Genomic DNA, 23,925 nt, shown 5'->3' on the forward strand with positions numbered 1-23,925 from the left:
TAACCTAGATGTTGTTTTGCTGTCTCTGTATCACTTCGCCTTGGGTGCAGACACACTTCAATTTTCCAACCCCAAGCAAATGCAACTTACTGCCTTCAAAGCCAACCCCAGTCCTTTCTTCCTCCTGCAATGCCCTCAGCATATACCAAGCCAGAAATGTAGCTTTCCCCCCAGCCAGGATGGTTTGTATGGCTTTAAAGCAGCCTCCTGTGGACATTCTTTCTTTCTTTGTGCTGCAGGGATGTTCTCTGTGCGTGTTCCCATCCCCTCTATCCCCACTGCCCAGGTAGTGGTGGAGTCACCATCCCTGGAGGTGCTCAAGAACTGTGAAGATGTGGTCAGTGGGCACGGTGGGATGGGCTGGGGTTGGACGTGATGATCTTAGACTAGAGGTCTTTTCCAACCTTAATGATTCTGTGATTCTTATCACCCAAAAGTCAGTTTCTCCAAAGGCCACTGGATGTCAGATAAGAGAAAGAGAACGTGGTGACCACAAAAGCTGTGCAATAACCTGGCAAATGTCCCCACTCAGCCCTGATGAGTTTAATTGGAAAACACTCAATTAACTCATGCATTTCTATCATTCAGGCTCTGCTCATCACTGCCACCTTAGATCTGTCACAACTCACAAGCAGGGCACACGAGCAGGACGAGGCATCCCCAGATTCCCCATCACACCCCATTCTTCATCCCCTCCCATTCCCTCTTTCTGCAGGCTCAACACGTACGGTCTCACTTTTCTACCAAACTACCTCACCTTGCTGGTCACCCTTGCTAGGAGAGCTGGTGCCCAAGTACTTGGGGTAGCACAGGTAGGAGAAGCTCTTTGAGAAGCATTACTAGAAATAATTTAGTTTTTCATGTGTTCATCAGCATGGATCCCTTGGCTGGAGCCCTCAGTGGGATGTAAGGGTGACCTGGGGCCATCGGGAAGCGGACCGTGTCCATGTCACATCCTAACTGGGGACAGGGCAGGACTAAGGGTCACTGCACAGTTAACACAATGGCATTGCTCAATTCCTTCTCCCATTCTGTGGGCAAAGGGAGAGAAAAACCAAATGAAGTCTGAACATGTACAGTTAGTGAAACAAAATAAAATAGAGCAGTCAAAGTGGCTTGGAACCTCATCGTGTGCTTCAAGCATGGACCAGGTTCAGATTTCTACTTTGGTGATGGAGAGGGGAATACTCTGGCACAGAGAAAACTGCTCCCAGATCCTGATGGGGACAAGTGTTTGTTAATGCTTCTTATCAACAGTAAGAATTAATTCTTGTTATTAATACTAAGTTCCTATTATTAATGTAACAAAGATGTGGAGGGAAAAGATGGAGATGAAGGAAACAAAGGAGATGAAGATGACAAACTAGATGAAGAAGGGGAAGAAGAATCTTGGAATCTTGTAAGAGGAAAGGTTGGAAAAGACCTCCAAGATCATCCAGCCCAATCGTTGACCAATCCCCACCAAGCTCACTGACCACATCCCTCGGTGCCACATCCCTGTGGTTCTGGAGCACCTCCAGCTATAGTCCCTTGGCAGCCTGTGACAATGCATCACCACTCCTATGGAGAAGAAATTGTTCCTAATATCCAGCACAAACATCCCATGGAACAACATAGGGCCATTACCTCTTGTCCTAAAAGCAGGAGGAGAAGGAGAAGATGGAGAAGAAGACAAAGAAGATGAAGAAGGAGGAAAAGCAGAAGGGGAAGAAAGTGAAAAAGAAGAAGAATAAGAAGGAGAAGATAATGTTTGGCCACCTCTGTGCAGAAGGCCAGGCTGTGACATGGCACAAACACACTGCCTGCCATTCACTGAGCAGCAGTGCCAGCACTGAGTCCTGCAGGTGTTGGTTTTCTGGTGTGAGGCACCAAAAAGAAGGGGAGGGGAGCTCAGGAGCGAGCTGGAAGCTTTTTCTTAAACCAAAAAAAAAGTGAAAAACCACAACTTTTTAATTGATTCCACCACACAAAGAATGGAAATACACAAAACCAGAGCAGGCATCGGGTGAAAACTCCTTCCACTTTTATAATTACAGCATAGAAAAGAAATCCTCGGTTCACGTTACAAAGACGGTCTTATAAAAAAAACAAGCCAACAGAAAAAAGATCACAGAGCACCGGTGACAGCGGGACCGTGCCCTCTGCCCCTCTGCTGCCCCCAGGGTCACCAGCGCTGGGATGTGGTTCTGGGGACAGGTGGATGGGGTCGATGCTGGAGGCGGTCTCTGCTGCCTGGAAATCGCTTTATTTCTCAGAGATTTGGGGAAAAGGGTTCAGAATTATTGCCTGCAAAGCTCCCGCTCAGGCTGAGGTGAGTTGGTGGTGATGGTGGAGGGATGTAGGCCGTCCGAGGATACGGGATTGGGCAGCATTTCCCGTTGGGCTCCGTCCTTTGGCACTTGGTGGGAAGGGAAAATCAGCTCTGGGGTTGCTGGAAGAGCCCATCCTGGAGGAGCAGCTCCGGGGAGGCAGAGCTGGAGCAGCCTCCATTCGACGCCGAAGGTGTCCAGGGAACAGAGACATCTGGGGACAAATCATGGGGGGTCTGGGGCTGACTCCAACTCACCTCCATGCTGCAGGCTGGGAAAAAGGAGAATGAACCCAGACTACATCGGTGACCCACAACAACGTCTTCTGGAAGTAAAGTTGGTTTGCAGGTTGTTCCAACATTTCGTATTCCCAACTCATTTTCGGTGGATATCATTCGCAACCTCACCCCAGGAGCTCACACCTCACCTCCCACCAAAACCATTCCCACCTCCCAGATCATCACTCACCTTTTTTTTTTTTTGCTGCCAAAATGAAAAATGCCCCCATTTGGGGCAGTGCCAGAAAGAATGGATTTACCCCCAGAAGCCCAAGGGAGGCAGCGGGCACTGCCAGCCTTCGCTGAAGGCACAACACGGCCTTGGGAGGAGGAGCAGGAGGAGGAAGAAGGTGTGAGGAGTGGGGGTGATGCTCAACAAAAGTGTACTCAGGCACTTCAAATTAAAATAGAATAAATAAAAAACCAACCTAAAACATTCATTATATTCATTAAAACAGCCTGAAAGGGCTGTGTTGAGAGCAGCGTCAATATTGCCAAATCGAAGAGTTCTGATGGTGGGGATGGAACCCCAAAATGTGGGGTGGCTGTGGGGTGCTGGTCCTGGGGTGTGGGGACAACGAGCAGCCAAGTCCCCTGGTAAGACAGTGGGGGCTTTTCAGGAGCAAAACCCCTCCTTTGTGCCATCCCGACTCCAAATCTGGTGCTTTAGGATGTTCTCCAGTGATGCCACGGGTGTGCCAACCCCACCAAGCTGCAGTTCCCTCCACAGGCCTGAGCTGCTCCAAACAGGCTGGGTTTTGTCCCAAATTCCCTCTGCGCTTCATTCCGCCCAGCTCACAGGAAGAGGACAAATTAAAAACCAGGTCTGAGAAACAGAAGAAAAGTGTCCAGTGACCGAGCCCACATCCCCACCACGTCCCCACGTCCTGCTGCATCCCCATGTCTTCGCTGCATCCCCACTGTGCTGGCCCATCCTGGGGCTCAAGCACAGCTCTGAGAGTTTCCTTGGGTCTTTTGCAGGTGAACTGGAGATGTCCTGGCCGTGGTAGCCTTGCACTGGGAACCAACCAGATGATGGAGCCCTTGGATGTGACCATGCCCAACTCAGCTTCATTTTTGGGGTGCAAGAGGAGAACGGAGGGAGGCGACTTGGTGCTGTCCCTGTCCTCCAGAAGTGGCAATGGCATCTAGTTGGGGACAGGGGGCTCCGAGGGGTCCAGTCCCACGCTGGCCAGGGTGGATTCAGGGCACGGAATTACCCAGACCTGAGGAGTGAAAGGAAGAGCTGAAATCAGGACTGATCCCTGTGTGTCCCCGTCTGTCCCCCCTGATATAGAGTGAGGAGGCAAGGAACGATGGCCACAAGCACCCATCTGTGGGGACAGGCACATGCTGGGGTGCCCATCACCCTCATTTCATGACCAAAAATAAGGCAAAGCAGCAGAGGACAGACTGGGCCACGTTCCTCCAGGGTGGCATGAGGTCCCCCATTGAGGCTGCCCTTGTCCCCAGCAGCTTGTGGGGCACTGAGGGCTCGGTGCCCACCCCAGAACCCACAGTGGGAACACAGGGATGTGGGGACGTGGGGAAACGGAGCCACGCTGGGTGGGCCGTGGTGTGAGACGTGCACATCCTCCTTCTTCCTCTGGGTGGAAGCCCTCCCACACGCCCAGCTTTAATCCAATTACAGCTAATTGGGAACTGCCAGAGAAGCTTCAGTTTCACAGGCTGTGGGCAGGATGGATTCATCTTCAAATTAACCCTTTCTCCCCAATTTCTCCCACCCCAACCATGGCAATGGGAACCCTACTGAGCTCTATTTGCCCCACAGAGGCAAACCTGAGCAACCACCACTGTTGCAGGGACCACACAGAGGACACCGTGCCTCCAGATGATGGGCTGCAGGGGGCAGGAGCCATGCAGACTCCCAGTTTGGTGGGTGCCAGTGTTATTCTGGATGCATTTGTTTCCCCACGATCCCCTCTTTGCATATATAATTGCACGGCGTGCCCTTGAATTTCCATACAAGTCTTAAAATATAATTAATTGTTGGCAACCAGCAAAGCCCAAATGAGGCTAATCCCTTTAGATTTTGCAGCCTTATCTCGTTTGAGCATTTATCTAGTTAAGCTTAATGGGCAGGGAGAGGAGAGAAGCCACCGGCGCTTATCAGCCACGGCTCAGTGTGACAGAACCACCCAAAAACTCCTCTCCACTGGGGCCGAGCAGCCACACAGCCCCAAATCCTTTGGGTTCAGTGGCCCTATGGGGCTCCCACGGCATCCCTGGATGGACTCACGTGTACAGTGGCTGTAGCTGTAGATGCGACGTCTTCTGCGGCGCCTGGTAACCATAGGAGTCAAACCCACCGATGAAGTCAACTGGGGGGAGAGGAGAGCGGCAGGGTGAGCAAGGAGGGCACAAGGGGCTCTGCCCCCCAGCCCCCCCGTGAAGCTGACTTAATATTCAGCCAGCTCTCCGTTTCGACGGCATCCGTCCATTTCCAAATCTAATAAGATATTCCATTAAAAAGATGCATTCGAATCTTGGCTACAGCAGCATTAATATTAAAAGTGTATTGAATGCCTGAATTTGTTTGAGTGTCGACAACCGCCTGGAATGCAAACACGCTTCAAAGACAGCGCGGGCAGATAAACCCTTCTCCAGATCCCCGTCTCCATAAGCAAGTTATTACAACAGGCAGTGTCCAATTTCACACGGAGATTTTTCCTTTCCGCTACAGTGGATACAGAGGCAGCGGTGGGGAGAACACGCCCTGAGGATGCTGAGACCGTTCCTAGGGGTGTCACTCTGCTCTTAGGGATGCCAAAGTCAGTTTTAGGGATGCTGAGACTGATCCAGACTGATCCCCTGCTCCCAGGGATGCTGAGAGTGGCCCCAGGGATGCTAAAATTGGACCTAGAGATTCTGAAAGTGGTCCCAGGGGTGCTAAAACCAGACCTACAGATGCTAAAACCAGACTTAGGGATTCTGAGAGCAATCCCAGGGAGGCTAAAATTGGTCACAGAGCTTCTAAAACCAGACGTAGGGATGCTGAGCCCAGTCTGGGATCCCACAGCTCCCCTGGGTTGTCCCCAGTGCTGTGCTGGGACCCAGAACCACCAAGGGACCATGAATCCACTGTCAACCCAGATGAATTCTTCCTAAGACAAGGGGATGCTGAGTGCTTCTTGGTGCCTTTGCAATGTTGGAAGCTGCAGCACTTCACTACCTCTGCTCGGCTGCTTGGGCTGCCAGCTGGCATGAATTAATTAATGGCAGATGAGCATTTAATGTGGCTGGATGGCTGCAGCCATAACTGCCTGCTTAATTGCTGTTGGGGTACTTAGAGCTTCTGTCTGGGTGGGTGCAGTGATTATTGTCAGAGCGAAAAGCGCAGTGTAGATTGCAGAAAAATTAGCCTGCATCTTCACTTAATTTTTCCCTCCTGCCCCTGCTCAGAGCGCATTGTGGATGGGGGGAGGCTCCACCCAATGACGAGTGAAACCCCACTGGGTGACACTGGTCCCATTTCACACCCCAAGGCTGTGACTGCTGCCACCCTGCAGCACCAAGGGGTGTGCTATGGGGACTGCTGGCAGCATGGGGTGGCGCATCACATCCCAAAGCTGCTCAGCTGCCTCCTTGAGGAGGGAAAAAGGGGACCAAATCCCAAAGTAGTGATTCCTTCTCCTACCCTAGCCCAGAGCAGCCCTTGCCCTATGTTATCTGGGATGGATTTGCAGCACTGCAGCTTGCCCTGTGACTAATAGCAAAGGCACTTACAGCTGTCTTCTTCCTCCAGAAACACTTTGCTGACATAGCAGGCGTAGACGAAGCCGAAGAGCTGCAAAATAAAAGCGGGCAGGGAGAGGCTGTTATGGGAGCAAGCAGCACCATGAGGACAGCAATGATGAGGATGGGATGAAGCCACATTTTGGGGAATCAAGCAGGCATGGGGACCTCATATGTGCTCCTGTTTCTCCTCTCTTCCCAAAGCACCCACGCAAAGCCAATGCCACCCATGACCACCAACTCGACCCCTGCACTGAGATATGTCACGTCAAGGCAATGGGGCACTCCGGCAGTCCCTTACCGCCAGGAAGATCTGAGCAGCACTGCTGAGCACCTCGATGTATTGGTAGTCCAGCAGGCAGCCGCTGACTGTGATGACATGGTGATCCTCGAGCGCCAGCCGGGAGTTGAGCACCGGTGTCACCAGGCAGCCCGGCCCGTTCTCCATCCACCACGAGCGGTGCAGGGAGGTATTGAAGGTCATGATGAAGTCTCGGTCCTGTGGGAAGGGAGCAGAGGCACCAACCTTGGATCTGAGGATCCCATCCGTGCTCAAAAAGAGGTAGACAAAAGTGGGTTTTCCCATCCCAAGGATGCTCCGCAAGCACCATCCCTGCTGCAAAGCCACGCCGATGCTGCACTTCCCCCACCAGCACCAAGGATGGGTCAGCACTGGTGGATGTGTTAACGAAGAGCACCCAATTAACCACTCATCTCTACAGCCCATGACATCCCCAGGGTTCACTGGGGCTAGGGACACACATCCCAGCAGCGGGCATGCACAGTGCTGGGCTGAAATTTAATTCAAACAGGAGCGTGGGGCTCGGGCTCATCGAGGGTACGAGTTCCTAAAGCCGAATGATGGGGGTTCGCTTCCATGCAGATGTTTCCACCACACTTCCTGACAACACTCTTTTCATGTAAGCGCTGTAATATAGCAAATCAGGATCGGGCTGAGTGCCCTGCAGTATTTCCAGCAACCTTTGGTGTCTCTAGACCTGTTCATCCTTGTGTATCCCTGGAGCTTTTCAGTCCTTTTCCGTGGAGCAGACACAGACCCCAGAAAATCCACAGAGACCCCTGGGAAAGTGGGAACTCACAGCACAATGCAAGCGGAGGGATGAAGATCTTTCTCCACTTGATCTGCTCACTGCATTCAGAAATTGTTGCCCAATTTACACCATCCATAAAGCCAGACAGTGCTAAGTGCCAGCAGGTGATTAATGAGTGCCCTGAAATTCCCAGCTCATCAGCTTCATTAATTTGGAGCTCTTGAAACTCTGCCTCTGCCACACCACTGTGTTGCTTTTCCTACCCACTGTTGTCCCCAGTGCCATCCATCAGTCTGTCCCATGTGAACTTACATGCCAGGAAGAGATGGGGATGGATAGAATGAAAGAGAAGAAATGAGATGAGGAACAATGAGATGAAAGGGAAGGGATGGAATAGAAGAGATGGAAGGAGTGGGAAGGATGGAATGGGATAGGATGGAACAGAACACGATCCATAGGATGGAACTGGATGAAAGGAATAGAATGGAAAGGTTGTGATGAAAGGGATAGGATTGAACAGAAGAGATGAAAAGGGAGGGATGGAGAGAGACGGAAGGGAAGGGAAGGGAAGGGAAGGGAAGGGAAGGGAAGGGAAGGGAAGGGAAGGGAAGGGAAGGGAAGGGAAGGGAAGGGAAGGGAAGGGAAGGGAAGGGAAGGGAAGGGAAGGGAAGGGAAGGGAAGGGAAGGGAAGGGAAGGGAAGGGAAGGGAAGGGAAGGGAAGGGAAGGGAAGGGAAGGGAAGGGAAGGGAAGGGAAAACTGGAGGAAAGTGAGAGGAAGGCAAGAAGGCAAGGAGGCAGCAGTGCCTGGCCTGTGGTTACCTGCGACAAGTGCCCGACCTCCAGGTAGAAGCAGATGATGAAGGCGTTCCAGCCGACCCACAGCACCAGCCACACCGCGTACTGCCAGAGAGAGCGAGCCCATCAGTGCTGCGCCAGCGCCGCGCGCATCCTGCTGCCAGCCCACTGCCCAGCTCCCAGCAACTTAATCGCAGGGATCTGGGACGTTGCACAGTGACCACGGCCCAGCAGCACCTACCATGATGAGGTATTTGGATCTGTACTGGATGGTCCCGAAGATGCCCAGGATGACAGCCATGATGTGTAAAAAATTGGCCAGGATGGGCGCCCACTGATAGCCCAGGAAATCAAAGATCTGCCGCTCCAGCGCCGCGATCTGGGAAAGAACAAAGGAGGGGACAGCGCGGGAATCAGTCACTGCAGCAGCTCTGTGGACATTAAAGGCAAAGAGTATCGCGTAATTAATGAGAAATCCCATGGACAATTAGTTACAATAGACTGAAATGTCTGCATGATTCATCGGCCAGCAGTGGGTGAATACATCATGAGCGTGGAGTTACTGGGAACACTCCTGCCCAAGTGGAGGAAGGGCAGCACAGAGCTGCGAGCCCATCCCCTGTGTGCCTCAGTTTCCCCACTGAGCATCACCCCCTGGGCCTGAGCTCTGTGCAGTGCCCCCCTAGGGCATGGGATCCCCTGGCTGTGTCTGACTGTTGGCAGGAGGGCAGTGGGCTCGTGCTGGGTGTTGGGCCGACTTCCCCATCCATAAAGCATCATTCACATTACTGCTTGTTGAGTTGGTTTAGCGAGAGCTCTAATTAATGGAGATTTCAGCCAGCAGAGCAAAGCCCTCCCATCTCCATCACACGCGACACAGAGCGAGCACGGAGCCCGCGCAGCCCCTCGGGCCAGGCTGTTTGCATTAAGCCTTAATTCACTCCCGCGCTATTTAAACTCTCAAAGGAAACAGCCTTTGGAAATACTTACAACTGGGCTGTAAATCTTTTAAATCGAGGAATGTAAATAATAAATGATACAAGGAGCGTGGCGCTCGGGGTTTTATAGCCATCCATCGATCTGGTGGCTGGTGACGGAGCTGCTGAGCAGGACCCCTATTGCTGGACTCCAACAGGAGATGGGGAAGAGCATCCAAGAGCATCCCACAGAGCCAGTGCAGGTCCCAATTTACTGTGCTAATAGCACTCCTTTGGCACCCCATCACCCATCACAGCCATAAGTGATGCTATTGGGGGCGTGGGGCAGAGCCGCCATGCACCAGCCCACTGCTAATTAAGATAATCCTGCAGCTGATCAATGCAACGAGTTTTAGGGCTCCCTCTTAATTAAACACTCTCTAGTTCATCGATCGGCCCCAAAGTTCCCTTTGCAGCAAATCATAGCAATTAGCCAGGCGCGGATGCGTGCCGGAGTCCTGCTAATTGAAACGCGGCGCTTTCACTGGGGGTGTGGAATGGAAGCGGCCGGGTTCCACCAGCGCGTGGGGAGAGGAGGCAGAGCTGGAGCAAAATGCGTTTTGTTTAATGCTACTGACACCAAAGTGGAGTGGAAAGAAGGTTCCCATCTCTGCTGTCCCCATGTCACCCATTGGCCACCACACTATGCCCCATAGTCACTTCACTGTGCCCCATGCCAACATTTGGGGCGGTTTTTCCAGCCCTGCGCTCGCAGCAGCACTGAATAAATCTGGTGGATTTGTGGGGCGATGGTGGCAGCTATGGGGTGATTTTCTGCCCCGCAGCGTGAAGAGCAGAGGGAAATGGGGCTGAGCCTCCCGGGATGTGGAAAACGAAGTGCAGTGGCTGCAGACCCCGACCCCCCCTGTGCTCCGTCCTCACGCCTCAGCTGCGATGGGGCTGACATGTTTGCTGACACAGATGCATAAATGTATTATCACAGCCCCCACAGCCTCGATAATTAACCGGTGGAGAGAGACAGGAGCGAGCTATCATGCTGAAAAAACACAGCAGGGCTGGGGGCTCCTCGTCCCCTCCCCTTGGCCATAGGGGAGGGAGCTGGGGGGCAGTCCTTCTGTCCCTCTCCTTCCTGAGCATCTCCATGGGGCCAGTGAGAGGAATGAGCGTGGACCCCCCAAAAAGCATCGCAGCTGCTCTCCCTGGATCTCTATCAATACCCCCTGAATTCCAGGCCATGACTTTGGCCACCCCCCCGAACAAATCCCCAGTCTCTCCCATGGGCAGAGCAGGTGGGGGGACATCCCAGTGCCACTTGTCCCCACTGCACTTGGGGGTCCCAAGCATCACCTTCCTCTCAAATGAAATCTCTTTCAATCTTTGCTTTACCCCTCTGGGAAATATCAGGAAGAAGATGCTCTGTTCACCTGCCGGCAGGGCTTTGTTAAAACCCTGTGAAGTGCAACGGGAAGGTTTCCTCCTGGCTCTGAATGTCAGAGCAGCAGAGCCTGGAGACTTCCCTGGGGAAGCAACAGCAGCAGCATGATGATCGTGGCGGTGGGGAGGAAGAAAATCCCTTGCTTCCATTTTCCGACTGTCTGAATCCCATCCTGGTCCCTTGCTTGGCGTTTCTTGTAGATAAAAGTCCCCAGATCTGGAGCAGGATTCCACAGCATCCCAGTATGGCATCTTGGCATGGTATCCCACTATGGCATCCCAGTACAGAATCCCAGTACTGCATCTGGTACTGCATCCCAGTGCAGCATCCCATGAAAACAGCATCCTGGTAGTGCAACTCAGTACTGCATCCCAGTATTGCATCTCAGTATGACATCCCAGCGTGGCATCCTATCACAGCATCCTGGTATGGCATCCCAATACGGCATCCAGGGACTGCATCCTGGTACAGCATCCCATACCAGCTGGGAATAGCTGAAGGTGAAGAAGAGACCTCACTGGTCCTTGCTGCTGGCTTTTGTCTCCCCAGTATGGCTGTGGTCCCACCAGGCGCCAGGCTCCAGCCCTGCCCCTGGGATTAGTGAGGGATGCTGAGTCCTTCCTCACTCCACGGGCTCCAAGACTGGCAGTGGACTCCTAGAGAAAACCCAAGGTTGGACCTTCCGGGAGCGCTCAGGGTGTGGGGTGGTGCCCACGTCTCATCCCACATCTCTACAGAACACAGGTGGTCCCCACAGCATGGAGCCTACAGGGCAGAGGGGGAAAACCCCAAAAGGGCAACACTGCAGGGGATGCCTAACCCCAATCCAGCGCTGAGGACTGATGATTCCGAAGCAGTGTTTGGCCAGGTACTGATGCACAGCCCAACTTTGGGGCTGCAGCAGTGACCGAGCAGACGGCGGAGCAGAATGCAGCCCTGCTTGATGCCACAGCAGCTGCACGCCAGCACAAATCCCTGCCTGGCTCCACAGCGTGGCAGGAGCTGAGCGTGGATCCATGCCCCCCGATGAGCCATTATCCTTCAGCCAGGCTATTTCCTTCTGAACACCATATGCCGCCGGCTCACCAGGGATTTACTTTCATTTAGCTGCGTTTGAATAGATTTTTTTCCATCGTGGATTCCCTTCTGCTGAGGCCAAAGATGCTGCGAGTGCAGCTCCTGCTGAGCTCTCACAGCCAGGGCTGCTTGCTGCCAGAAATGCACCATTTCTGGGAGGTTTTATGAGAAATCCTGGGGTCCAGTGGGAAACTCAATGGTCAGAAATGTGGGGCAGGATCTGTGGGGTGTCCAAAGGGATTGGCTCATTTGTCTGAGCCACCTGGGAAGGTGGTGGCACTGTGGCTCCAGGAAGGTGGTGCTGAGGGTAATAGGGCATGTGGGACCAAGGGATTGATGGGTGGAGGGAGAGATGGAGGAAGGGAGACATGGAGGGATGGAAGGATGGATGGAGAGAGAGATGCAGGGATGGAAGGATGGAGGGAGGGAGAAAGGGATTGAGGAAGGGAAGGATGGAAGGATAAGAGATGCAGGGATGGATGGATGGATGGATGGATGGATGGATGGATGGATGGATGGAAGGAAGGAAGGAAGGAAGGAAGGAAGGAAGGAAGGAAGGAAGGAAGGAAGGAAGGAAGGAAGGAAGGAAGGAAGGAAGGAAGGAAGGAAGGAAGGAAGGAAGGAAGGAAGGAAGGGAAGGGTGGAGGGATAGAAAGATAGATAGAGAGAGCACTGGAGGGGTTGAGGAGGGGTGAAGGGAGGAAGGGAAAGATGGATGGCTATTCTTTTCCTCCCATTCGGGGTGGAATATGACAGTGGGGATGGAACCTGGGCTGGATCCTGTCCTGCAGCACAGCACCCTGCACTCGGTGCCCTGAGCTCCACAAGCACCTGCACCCAGGAGCTGCACATCTCCACTTAGGGAAATTGGCTGCTATTTAAATTAACGGCAAGTGAGCGAATTGACTATTAACGAGGTGCAAATACCGCTGCGAACCCAGGGATTTCATTTAATGACTTGGAAACAAGTTCTTGACCTACTTCCAACTTGCAAAATCTTTTGCAAAATTGCAGGCGGCACAGATGAAAATGAATTAAAGGAGCCATCACCACGCTCCCACACATGGGCAGGGCTGAGCTGCCCCGCGGGCAGGATGTGCCCCAGGATGGAGGCACAGGCTTTGTTACCCCAGCAAAGCCCTCACTGGGGTTTTTCTGCCCTCAAATCCCTTCACTTCCAGCTTGAAAAACCCAATGGGATGAAAATACGAGGACACAGGGAGGGGTGTGGGGTCCCCCCGGGGCTCTCCATCACCCGCTGAGCCCCCACGTCCTTTGGCCAGCCTTTGCTGCTGTCTTTTGCCGATTCTTTTTCTGCTCTGTTATTTATTTAATTTCGCCAGGCGCCGCATCCCGCTGCGTTGCCATGGGAACATGGCAGCAGCCCCAGCTGTCTAGACGCTGAGCCCCAGCAGCCCGGTGTGTGGGCAGGACGCAACCCAAGCACCCATGGGTGCGCCCACCCAAGAATCAGCCCCATCCCAGTGCAATTCCCAGCCCCCCTGATCCCCTCCCAAAGCCACCCATGCGTCAACAGCCTGGGGTCCCCCTGGTTCCTTCCCAAATCTGCCTCTGTCCAACAGCCCTGGGACCCCCAGACCCTTCCCAAAGCTGCCCCTGGGGAAGGGAAACTGAGGCAGAGAATAGGAGGTGTCCAGTAGGAGGATGAGCACCTCATGCTGAATATCCCAAATCTGGGTCCCCAAATGGACACGGTTCCTTGGGGTGAGCCAAGATGGGACCAATGGGGAATCCTTCTACAACCTAAACAGTGGGTGACTGTGGGTCATAACAGCCCCATCCCACCCATGATGAAGAGTTGGAACTCTTCTGGAACCCTCCACACAGTTGAGGGTGGCAGCCACCTCCTACAGAGGCTCCAAACGCATCCCAACACCATTTATACAGAGTACAGGCTGGAGATATGATATTGCATCTATTATTTTTACTGTTACATAAATGCTGAACCGGAGTGATAAGGCTGAGATAAGGCTGTGGGCTTTTTTTACCACCGCTGACAGAAAGACAAGGAAAGCAAAGTGATTCATTCCTATACTTTCCCATCATAAGTTGCCTCTGAATTTACACCTTCCTGCAGATGGACTCCCTCCAACAGGCACAGACTGTGTTGCTTTAATTGTCGCCCCAAAATGGCCTCAAAAAGGTCCTCTACTGGGAAGGGCACAGGGGTGGCAATGGATCCTGGGGAGGAACAGCACAGGGATGTGAGCAAAGGGCCAGTCCTGCACTGGTGCTGCTGTGCCTCAATTTACCCCCCTGGGAAATGGGTTCAGCCCTTCCCTGCTCAGCACTGCACCCAGGAGCATTTGCAGAGAAGCAGGGTGACAAATGACATCCCCAGAGCTACAGCACGACCCAAGTGCAGAGCTGGGTCACACTGCCACAGATAGCCACAGACATAAAAGTCAGGCTGCAAGTTTAAGCAAATCCATCTGGAAATAGAGGTGAGAACTGAAGGGGCTGCACAGACCCTCATGGTATCCAACCTGGAATCTGGGATGGAGCGTGAACGGAGGGAGCCTGCTGTCCATCCATCCCACTTCATCTCTTCCCATCCCATCCCATCCCATCCCCTCCTATCCCATCTCACCTGTCCATCCCACCTCATCTATTCACCCTATCCATCCCAGTCATCCCATTTCATCTATCCATCTCATTCTTCCTTGTCCCATCCCATCCCATCCCATCTCTCCATCCTATTTCATCCATCTCATCCCCTCCCACCAAACTGCCATCCCAGCCCCACAGAAGGACTCAGGAGATGTCCCCAGGATGCTGTCCCATGCCCACAGGACACATAGCAGTGACACCAGACCCATGGCACCAGCACCAAGCTGTGATGCTCAAGGATCAGGGCACTGAAATGTTGTCAAATGCCTTACTGCAAACACCAGTTTCCAACAAACAGGCTTTTGGATAAATAAAATTGTGATTAATCAAGCGCCTCAATTAGACACAATGAGCCATAGCTCGTGATTAAGCTGAAGACTCGCAGCAGAAAGCACATTAGCAGCATGGACACTCAGAAGCTGAGAATTAATTAAAATGAAGCAAAAAAGAAACACTAAAAAAAAAAAATCCCACTAAACAGGGAAATGCACAGAGGCTTTTTCCATTTAGTGGGGACTCTGGGGATGCTGAGAGGAGCCACGTCCCACATCCCAAACCAACGTGGTGGTGTTGGGTGACAGTGGGACAGGGACACCTCTGCCCATGCAGTGCGAGCTGTCTGCTGGCTCCAGCTCCCCATAAGCGGCCCCGTTTGGACAGGGATTAAGCCACAGGCAATTTCAATGCTAATTCTCCTGTTTAAGTTCTTTAGTCCAACATCTGCAAGAAGCAAGAGGTAATTTCCCCTGGATCTCAAACAGCGACTCAAAGGCGCTGTTAATAAAATGCGATAGAGGGGCAAAAAGAGTGAGGGGAAAAAAATCCAATTTACTGACTTATTTAGTGACACCTTTCGTAATCAATTCTCCCAGGAAATAAATACTGATTAAAGCCAACCGTATTGCTATGGAAACCGGCAGTCCCTCCTCTCACGACCTGCAGGCAGCAGAGAGGATCGGGTGAGGAATCTGCCTGGTAACAGCCGCGCTAATGAAGCAGGAGCAGAAATATCCCAGAGCAGCACTGCTGCCAAAGGAGCAGCCACGGGTGGCTCTGGGGAGGTGAGGCTCCCAAATATTTGGTGTAAGGGCAAGGCAGGGCAGCTACAAAGAGAAGGGATGTGCCCGCATCCCATCCCAACCTTATTATATCTATTTCATCCCACCCCACCCCACCCCACCCCACTCCATCCCATCCCATCCCAACCTTATCATATCCATCCCATCCCATCCCATCCCATCCCATCCCATCCCATCTCATCCCATCAAATCCCATCCTATTCTAATTCCATCCCAAACTTATCATACCCATCTCATCCCATCCCATTCCATTCTATCCCATCCCATCCCTACCTTATCATACCCATCTCATCCTCTCCCATCCCATCCCATTCTCTTATCACATCCCGTCCCATCCCATCCCATCCCATCCCATCCCGTCCCGTCCCGTCCCGTCCCATCCCATCCCATCCCATCCCATCCTTATCATATCCATCTCATCCCATCAAATCCCATCCCATCAAACCCCATCCTATCCTAATCCCATCCCAAACTTATCATACCCATCTCATCCCATCCCATCCCCTTATCCTATCCCATCTTATCCCATCTCATCTCATCTCATCTCATCTCATCTCATCTCATCTCATCTCATCTCATCTCATCTCATATCATCCCATCCCATCCCATCCCATCCCATCCCATCCCATCCCATCCCATCCAGTTCCTTAGCCAATTTTTAGCATTAAAACACACACGCATCCAGCATCACTCAAAGCATCACTGAGAGTCCTGATGCACCCTGAAACAGAAACCTGACCAAAAACACCACTCCTTCCATTGGGGTGAAGGCCCACCGCTCATCCACCAACCCCTCCTCTAACATCCAACCTTTAGGATCTCCTTCTCCCACCTGCTTGGTGCCACCACCTCGGCCACTCACCCTCTTTTCTCAAGGCCCTCATTTGAGCCACTTACATGGGGCAGTGGTGGTGGTTACGTGTTTCATATGCAGGTATGAATAGTGAGTTATTGTCAGCAGGAGATGGATGGGCCCGGCAGGGAGCGGTGTCCCCATCAATCTTTCCCTGTGATGAATGTAAAGCAGCAGTGAGTGGGAAGCAGCAATGCAAGGTCCAGAAACTGCAGTGGGTTTTCGGGGTGCTCTAAGAGCGACAGGCTGGGTGGGACCTCATTAGTGCTGCTCATTATTTATTAGTAGTAAAGAAAACCCAACAGCTCCAGCCCCATCTCCCCGTGCCAACAGGATTATTGGCTAGAAACGAGAGCTGGAAACTCACAGGCACACGGGTATGGATGTGCAGCCCTAATAGAACTGGAAGCCTTCATATTTGCAGCAATTGCTGCACGTTAGCAAAATAACAATCACTGTTAAGCACGCTGCCACCTTCCCCATTCATCACGGCGAGGATTTAATAAGGCGCCTTCGCCGTGCGCTGTGACCAGCAGCACATTATTAAACACAGCGATTAGCAGCTGCGGTGGATGGGAGCTCATTAGAGACTTCTTAAACATCCATAAAAATCGCTTTTATTAAGCAGTGATTCCTCTCTTCATGCCCATCGAATCAGGCTGGCACGACACCGACCGACCCACATCCCAAACCCTGCAGGGGCACCAACGGGACGTGGGCATCTCCTCTGCTCTGGGGTCAGTCCCACCCTGAGAGATCGCAGAGGGATGGAGTTTTTCCCAGCAAAACAGTTTCTTTCCCCAAAAACCACATGGGAACTCCTGCACACAGTGTGTGCGCTTCTGCCCCAAGCCCTTTTTGGTGCATCTGCAGGAGGTACTGATTTCTGCACGTAATTTTAGGGGAAAACTCACGCAGACGGTGTGGCCATATGACCGATGTCTCCACCACCTGCTGGGGTTCCCGTATGGGTTCCCGCTGATGGGCAACAGGGCCGTCCCCACAGCACCCAGCAGCATCCTGCTTCTCCTCCTTGGGTCCCACTAATGACAGCAGTGCTAATTGTGGGGTAGGTAGGGCTGCGTTGCCTTTGTCTGGGCCACAGTTTAGCAAAAGCACAGTGCTTTGTTCAGGGCCTCAATTTAGGAAAGGGGAAAGTGGAAAGAGGATGGGAAAGTGGGAAGGGAAGGGAAGGGAAGGGAAGGGAAGGGAAGGGAAGGGAAGGGAAGGGAAGGGAAGGGAAGGGAAGGGAAGGGAAGGGAAGGGAAGGGAAGGGAAGGGAAGGGAAGGGAAGGGAAGGGAAGGGAAGGGAAGGGAAGGGAAGGGAAGGGAAGGGAAGGGAAGGGAAGGGAAGGGAAGGGAAGGGAAGGGAAGGGAAGGGAAGGCCATTAGGGCACTCAGGGGAGTGGTTCAAGGACACAGGCTGAGCCCCACAATGCTGACACCATTGCAGCCTGTCCCCGTTCCTGGCCATTTATTTCCATGCAGTAGAAGGGAGGACACACGCTTGGCCTCAGGGGATTGCAGGGGATTGGACAAGGACTCTCAGAGTGACATTTACAGGCAACAGCTGAGAACCATCATCAATCTGAGCCATTACAGCACGGAACTGGAGAGCAGACAGGAGGCTTCCTCATCCCCATGACCCCAGTGGCCCTCACAGTGTTGCCTGAGCATCCTCTGGAGCATCCTCTGCTCCCACCCACGCTCTGCCACCAGTACTGTGCCCACAGTGATACTGACTGAAGGGACCAAACTGGCCCAGAGCACTAATTACCCCTAATCAAGGCAATTAGCCTGAGAGCCAAGTACTCAGAGCTCAGTGTCCCATGTGTGTGACCCAGCCAGGCATGGTGGCTGTGTCCTCTGCTGGAATGAGATCCAGAGTGAGCAGTGAGGATGAGGAGGCACTGTGAGACAGCCTTTTATTGGGAGAAATGGTGACACAAAATGCCCAAAGCATGAATTATAAGGCAAAATGTGTGATCTCAAAGGCTCCCACATCCTGTGTCCTGCATCCCTCTATCCTGCATCACTGCACCTCATGTCTGGATGCAGGCTGATGGGCACCTGCCATTTTCTCACTCCCCAAACTTCCTCCTGACACAGAGGGAAAAGCAAAAACGTGTGAAATTTCCCAACCAATGACATAGGAGTGGTTATTAATCTTATTAATAAAGCACTCAGGGTTTAATGTCCTGTTCAAATGTGATCAGGCTGCTCTGTGCCAACTTTTCTTTTCCATTTTTCCAGGCCGTTACATACATATTTTGGAAATTGAAATGAATGGTCGCTCTCAAGCAGAGGAAAAGAGCTCCATTAGGAGGCCCCTGCAGCACTGGTACACAGTGATGGCTGCAGCACCCATGGGTGCCCATGAAAGGAGGCAATGCCAGCTGGATTCTGCTCCCAGGAATGGCTGTGGGATCACAGAGCCCTTTTCCAGCCCTATTTCCCACCACAGACCATTGGCACAGAGCTGGGGTGATGCCGATATCCCAATGCCCAAGGCCAGCATCCTTCCAGTGCCCAAAACCCACTGCTCTCTGCTGCATTGGCACCTGTTGGTGAAACTGGATGAAAGTGCTGACCACGGATGGGATGCTGTTTGGCTGACGGCCATCCTCATTTCCCATAAGGATCCCACAGGCTCTGTTTTTTTCCCCAGCAACTTTCTCATCTCGTGGTCACAACAAATCTCAGTGCAATGAATTTTGGACCATCAGATCCCCAAATCCTTCTTCTTTCTCAACCATCAGCCCCTCTGGGTTCTTCCTATGCTGCAGTCCTTGGAGAGAACACCCAGTCAAGAGGAGACCATGTCCTCATTACAGGGGATAATGATGGGAAGCAGCAGTGTCAGTCTCCGGCCCACCCCCTTCCATGGGCGATCATCCCCACCACTGGGACATGCCACCCCCCCAGAACGTCTCACCCAGGCAGGGCGAGGTCTGCAGGAAAGTCTCTTTGCCACACTGGTGTCAGCTGGAAATAATAAAAAACAGGATTTCCAGCCCAAATGACACCAATTAGGCACAGTGCGAGGGGTTACAACCCAAGCAGTGATTATCTTCCTGCCCACAGCTCACCCAAAGGCACAGCTGGGAGCTTGCAAGAAAACACCGCGGTCAGGAGCCCGGCCAAGCTGTCCATCGATCCAGGAGCTCCACTGGCAGCCAAACCCCAGCACGTGGCACTGCTTCTGCATGTCACTGCGGGCAGCACGGGGATGTCCCAACCACAGCCACCATGCTGGGAGCACAGAGCCCAAGGACAACTTCTGTATCAGTTCCTTGAGAAACAAGACTGAGTTTTGTTGGACAAAGCTCATTTTTTGGGACATCACTCACACTGCAGAACACGTTGTGCTTCTCCTCGTGCTCTGCTCCACGACCATAGCTCCCGTTCACCCCAGACATTGCTCCCTCCCCTCACACCCCTAATGCATGTTTTCAGCCCCCTGAATGCTCCCCATTGCTCACAGCTTTGTTGCAGAGCATCGTTAACGACGCAGAGCCCTGTTAATACTCCTGGGTGCGCCTCAGCTCGCCCTGCACATTCAGGCATCCTGCACTTTAACGGCAGTTTTAATTGAGAGCTGTAACACCACTCCTTCCCAAACGCACACCCATAAACCTTTATGGCAAACTGTCAGCCTGGCTCTTTGTATGAATAATGAAGGCACACGTGTGCGTGGCCCACGATGCTCACACACGCGGGCGCCTTGCTCTGCCACGATGCCACCCCAACCCATCATCCCCATCTGGGATGGCCACGGCTTGGTGACAAGCTGACCTGGGTGACACCTGCCCAGACACATGTGGACCTCTGACACACACACACACACACCCCTGGATCCCTTAATGCTGCCCATGCAGCACCATCCCCACCCCAGCAGCACTTGCTGCCCTGCAGCATCTCCAGTCCATCACAGCATCCTGTGGATGCGCGCCCACCATGGCAGTGCGTGGGGAAGGGGCACACGGAGCCGTGGGGATGGGGCCCTCCATCCGTGATGCCGCTCTCAGCCCCAAACCCAATTACCATGGCAACCATGCAAATGTGAAAGCTTTCCATAATCATTAGGGAGAGGAGCCGAGCAGTATAAACAGTGACTGCAGTAGATTACATGCCTATTACGAACAGTCGCGGCTTCTGAGCGCTGGTAATTATACCTAATTGTGCATTTAATTGTGTAATTGAAAACCCACATTCAGAGTTCAGCCCGGCTCCTTTTCCCCCATTCCTGGTGGTGGGGGCAGCCCCGGTCCCATTGGCCTCACACCGTCCTCGGGCACGGAACGACGGGAACCAGGCGAGGACAAAAGATGCTGGCGGCCGTCAGCGGCTGTCACTGTGCTGGAGGTGGTACCAGATGCAGCATGGCATGGCACGGCACGGCACGGCACGGCATCATACGGCAGAGCATCATGTGGCACGGCACGGCATGGCAGAGCATCGGATGGCACGGCACGGCACAGCATGGCACGGCACGGCATGGCACACTGCTCCTTGGGCAAGCTCCAGCAGGCTCAGCCAGGCAGGAGGCACCAACCCAACTTTCCTTTCCCACCCAATTAAAGGAAAAGGAGAGAAACAAAGAACAGACAAAACCCTTCGGAGTGCCTCGGGAGCAGAGCGAGGCAGCGGGGCTGTGCCTCTTCTCACCATCATTAGGTTTCAGGGTGAACAGGAGGAGCAACTCACAGCTCCCGCGTGCTGCTGGCGGTGAAGGGCAAGGCGGGTTGGCTCCTCATCCGGCCAGCTCAACAGCTTTCATCTTAGCATAAAGAGAAATCCCCCTCGACAATGACGAGCATCTCAGAGGGCAGCAGCAAAACCCACAGCCCAGCCCAGCAGAGCCAATTCTCTGCTCCGAGCCGACCTGCTGCTACGGCAATAAGCAACCTGAATGGTTGGGGACGGCGTAACAAGAGAGTCTTGATTTCACCTCCTAATCACCCAATCTCCGTCCAGCCCCACTCGAAGCTGAGCAGAGCCACCCGCAGGAGCTGCCCTACCAGCCCGGGAGCTCGCACTGATTTCGTTTCTTTCCCGAAAAGAAACGCACCCAAATCACCTGTCTGTACCGCGATATCTCCCCGCAGGACGAAGCCAGCAAGACTTTGTTTGAGTTGACCAATGGAAAAAAAAATAAAAGCGGCCGAAAACCAGGGAAGTCCTGCGCACAGGGAAACACCCATCGCTTTTATCGGAACGAACGGGAGCGGGGAGCACGGACCTCACCGGCACATCCACGGGCAGACGGGCAGCCCAAAGCCACGGGGGCATCACGGCAGCGTTCCGGCGATTCCCGTCGCTGCCGCTGCCGGCGAGGCACGTCCAGGGGCGCCGCTCGGCCGCGGGGTTTAACGAAGCGGGGAAGCGCTCGGATGATTAATTGCAACCTCGCTGGCTGCCGGTTAGATCGCAACGCGCTCCCTTCGCCCGGCCCTCTGTCAGCGGCGCGATGAAGACGGATCCGTGGGCGGCGGGAGCGCGGCACGCGATTATTGCCGATGCAGCCCGGCTGTAGCGAAGCCGCTCTCCCTCTGCCTGCCGGCGGAGCGGCGCCGCTCGGTGCGGAGTTTGCGAAGTGCCGTTGCGGCTCCAAGTTTCACCGCGGCTGATGCAGGGACTCAAAGCAGCATCCCTGCAAACCGCCTTCCGAGCGAAGAGCTCGCGGCCGGAGACAAAGCTCGCACCTGCCCGAGCCGCGTCCTCAGGCACCGACAGCGCCGGGAGCCGCTTCAACCCCATCTCGCTTCTGCAACTCCGGCGAGCGATGAGGGTCACGTTTCTTTTATCTTTTCATTAAAAAATAATAATAAAAATTGGGGGTGGGTGGGGGTCGCATTGAAGCATCCCCAGCAAGGTCACCCGCACAAAGCACCGCCCGGCATGCTGCTGGGCGCGCGGCCCCTCGCCTTACCAGCTGCAGGCAGCAGAATCCAACCAGCGTGCATCTCCCGTTGCATCTCCCCATGGTTTCCCAGCCGGAGCCGCGGATTTCCCCGCCGTGGCCGCGCGTCTGCTTCCTCCGGCTCCTCAGCAGCCGCCCGGGGAGCTTCACGGGGGCGACACGGCCATGCCCCGCTCTCCAGCCCCGCTACTTTCTTCCCAGCCCCGCCGCCTCCCGCATCCTGCCGGGTTAGCACAGAGGCGGGCTGCGCTCAGCAAGGGGCATCGCCCCCCTTCCCCGCCTTCCTCCCCCGAGCCCCGCTCCCCCCCCAGCCCGCTACATTCCCATCTCCGGGCGTAGGGCCCCCGGGGCCGCGCGCACCTCGCCATCCATCCCCGGGGCGCGCAGTTTTGCGCCGAACCGCCCTGCCCCTCTATTGTCTCTCCCGCACAGCCCCGGGGGCGGGCGGGGAGGAGGCGGCGGGGTGGGATCGGGGGCGCGGCGGGCAGGGCGGGCGGCGACCGGCGGAATGAGGGCCGGCCGCTCTCCCAGCGGGGCCCGGCGGGCGGCGGGGCCGGGCAGGGGGCGGTGCGGTGCGGTGCGGTGCGGTGCGGTGCGGTGCGGTGCGGTGCGGCCAGGCACGCCGCGCCCGCTGTGAGCCCTTCGCGGCTTCCTGGCGGTCGGGGGAAGCCGGGAGAGGGGCCGCCTCCCGCAAGCAGCGGTAAGGCGCGGCTGCTGTTCGTTAGCATCGGTATTTGGTGCTTTTTCAATTGCACATTTATTTTATTATTTTTTTTTTCCTTCGCTTTTGTTGGTGGGTTAGAGCTCGATTTGTAAAGGGCTGAGGAAGTGCTGCTCCCCCCCCCTCCCTCCCTCCACCCCAGTTTCTTCCCACCCTGCGGTCCCTGTGGGCTGTGGGTGGGTGGTGCCTGCAGTCTGAGCGCAGGGACCCCACAGCCACCTCCCCTGGAGTGACCGTGCCAGGGCAGCACCTGGGTTTGCAGGGAGAACAGACACAGCCTTGCAAGCAAAGCTACCCCACCGTGCAGAGCATGCACAGCCACCCCCAGGGCCGGGAGTGACCCCCGTCCAGCACCCAGCCACCTGGCTTTGGGCTTCTGCTCTCAGCGGCTTCCTGTCTGGGAGGTTTGGGCAGGAAGGTGGGGGCACACGGGGCTGGCAGAGTTCGGCCCCAGCTGCCACCCACCCTGCCCACCTTTGTTCTTTCTCCACAGCGCACCTGGGGGAGTGGAAAGTGCAAAGCTGCCAAGGAATGGTTGAGATGGTGCTTTGGGATGGGGCTTTGGATGGTGCTTTGGGATGGTGTTTTCCCAGAGCTCTGGAAACCTCTCCCTGCCACCCAGCAGAAGGACTTGGGAATAGTTCACTGCTTTACAGTTCCGTGCGTTTCTTTTCTTCAGCCTTGATTTTTACAACAAAGCATGTATTAAAACTACACGTATCTTGGCACTGGCACAGCTCAGTTCTGGATCTGATGGTCCACAGTTTGCAGATGCATTTGGATGTGGGTGCAGGTCCATGATCCAACCCAGCCCATCCAACGTTTGAGCACACATCCCCACTCACCAGCCTGCTGGATCCGCCACTCCTGGATGTGTTCCGTCATCCTGCAGTGGGAATTTCCCCCTGCCTCGGTGCTGTGTGCAGGCATGTGCCCCCATGAATGTTTTGGGAGGTCCAGGCACGGCCATAGGATGGGGTTTGTAGGAGACATCCAGCTTCTCCAAGTGCAGAATCTGCACTACAGGTATTTGGTGTGCTCACAGAGCCCAGGGGAGGTGGCTGCAAACTGAGCTGGG

At 54.2% G+C, this 23,925-nt stretch overlaps 1 protein-coding gene across 3 annotated transcripts; it reads right to left on the minus strand.

The window, feature by feature from the left end:
• Positions 1-2,017: 2,017 nt before the first annotated feature.
• On the minus strand, positions 2,018-22,548 carry NKAIN1 (sodium/potassium transporting ATPase interacting 1). Of its 3 annotated transcripts, XM_048968781.1 has the most exons (8): positions 22,487-22,548; positions 22,136-22,346; positions 8,432-8,569; positions 8,215-8,295; positions 6,645-6,842; positions 6,335-6,395; positions 4,848-4,929; positions 2,018-3,813 (listed from the first exon to the last, which is right to left on the minus strand). In XM_048968781.1, exons 2-8 carry the CDS (start codon positions 22,187-22,189, stop codon positions 3,804-3,806), a joined length of 624 nt encoding a protein of 207 aa, XP_048824738.1. In that variant the 5' UTR covers positions 22,190-22,346; positions 22,487-22,548; the 3' UTR covers positions 2,018-3,803. The 3 variants fall into 3 exon arrangements, with proteins under 3 accessions (XP_048824738.1, XP_048824740.1, XP_048824739.1); XM_048968783.1 differs by lacking the exon at positions 22,136-22,346 and having other exon boundaries at positions 22,487-22,498; XM_048968782.1 differs by lacking the exon at positions 22,487-22,548 and having other exon boundaries at positions 22,136-22,364.
• Positions 22,549-23,925: the final 1,377 nt, after the last annotated feature.

The sequence above is a fragment of the Lagopus muta genome, chromosome 23, assembly GCF_023343835.1.
Source record: "Lagopus muta isolate bLagMut1 chromosome 23, bLagMut1 primary, whole genome shotgun sequence".
NCBI lineage: Eukaryota > Metazoa > Chordata > Aves > Galliformes > Phasianidae > Lagopus > Lagopus muta.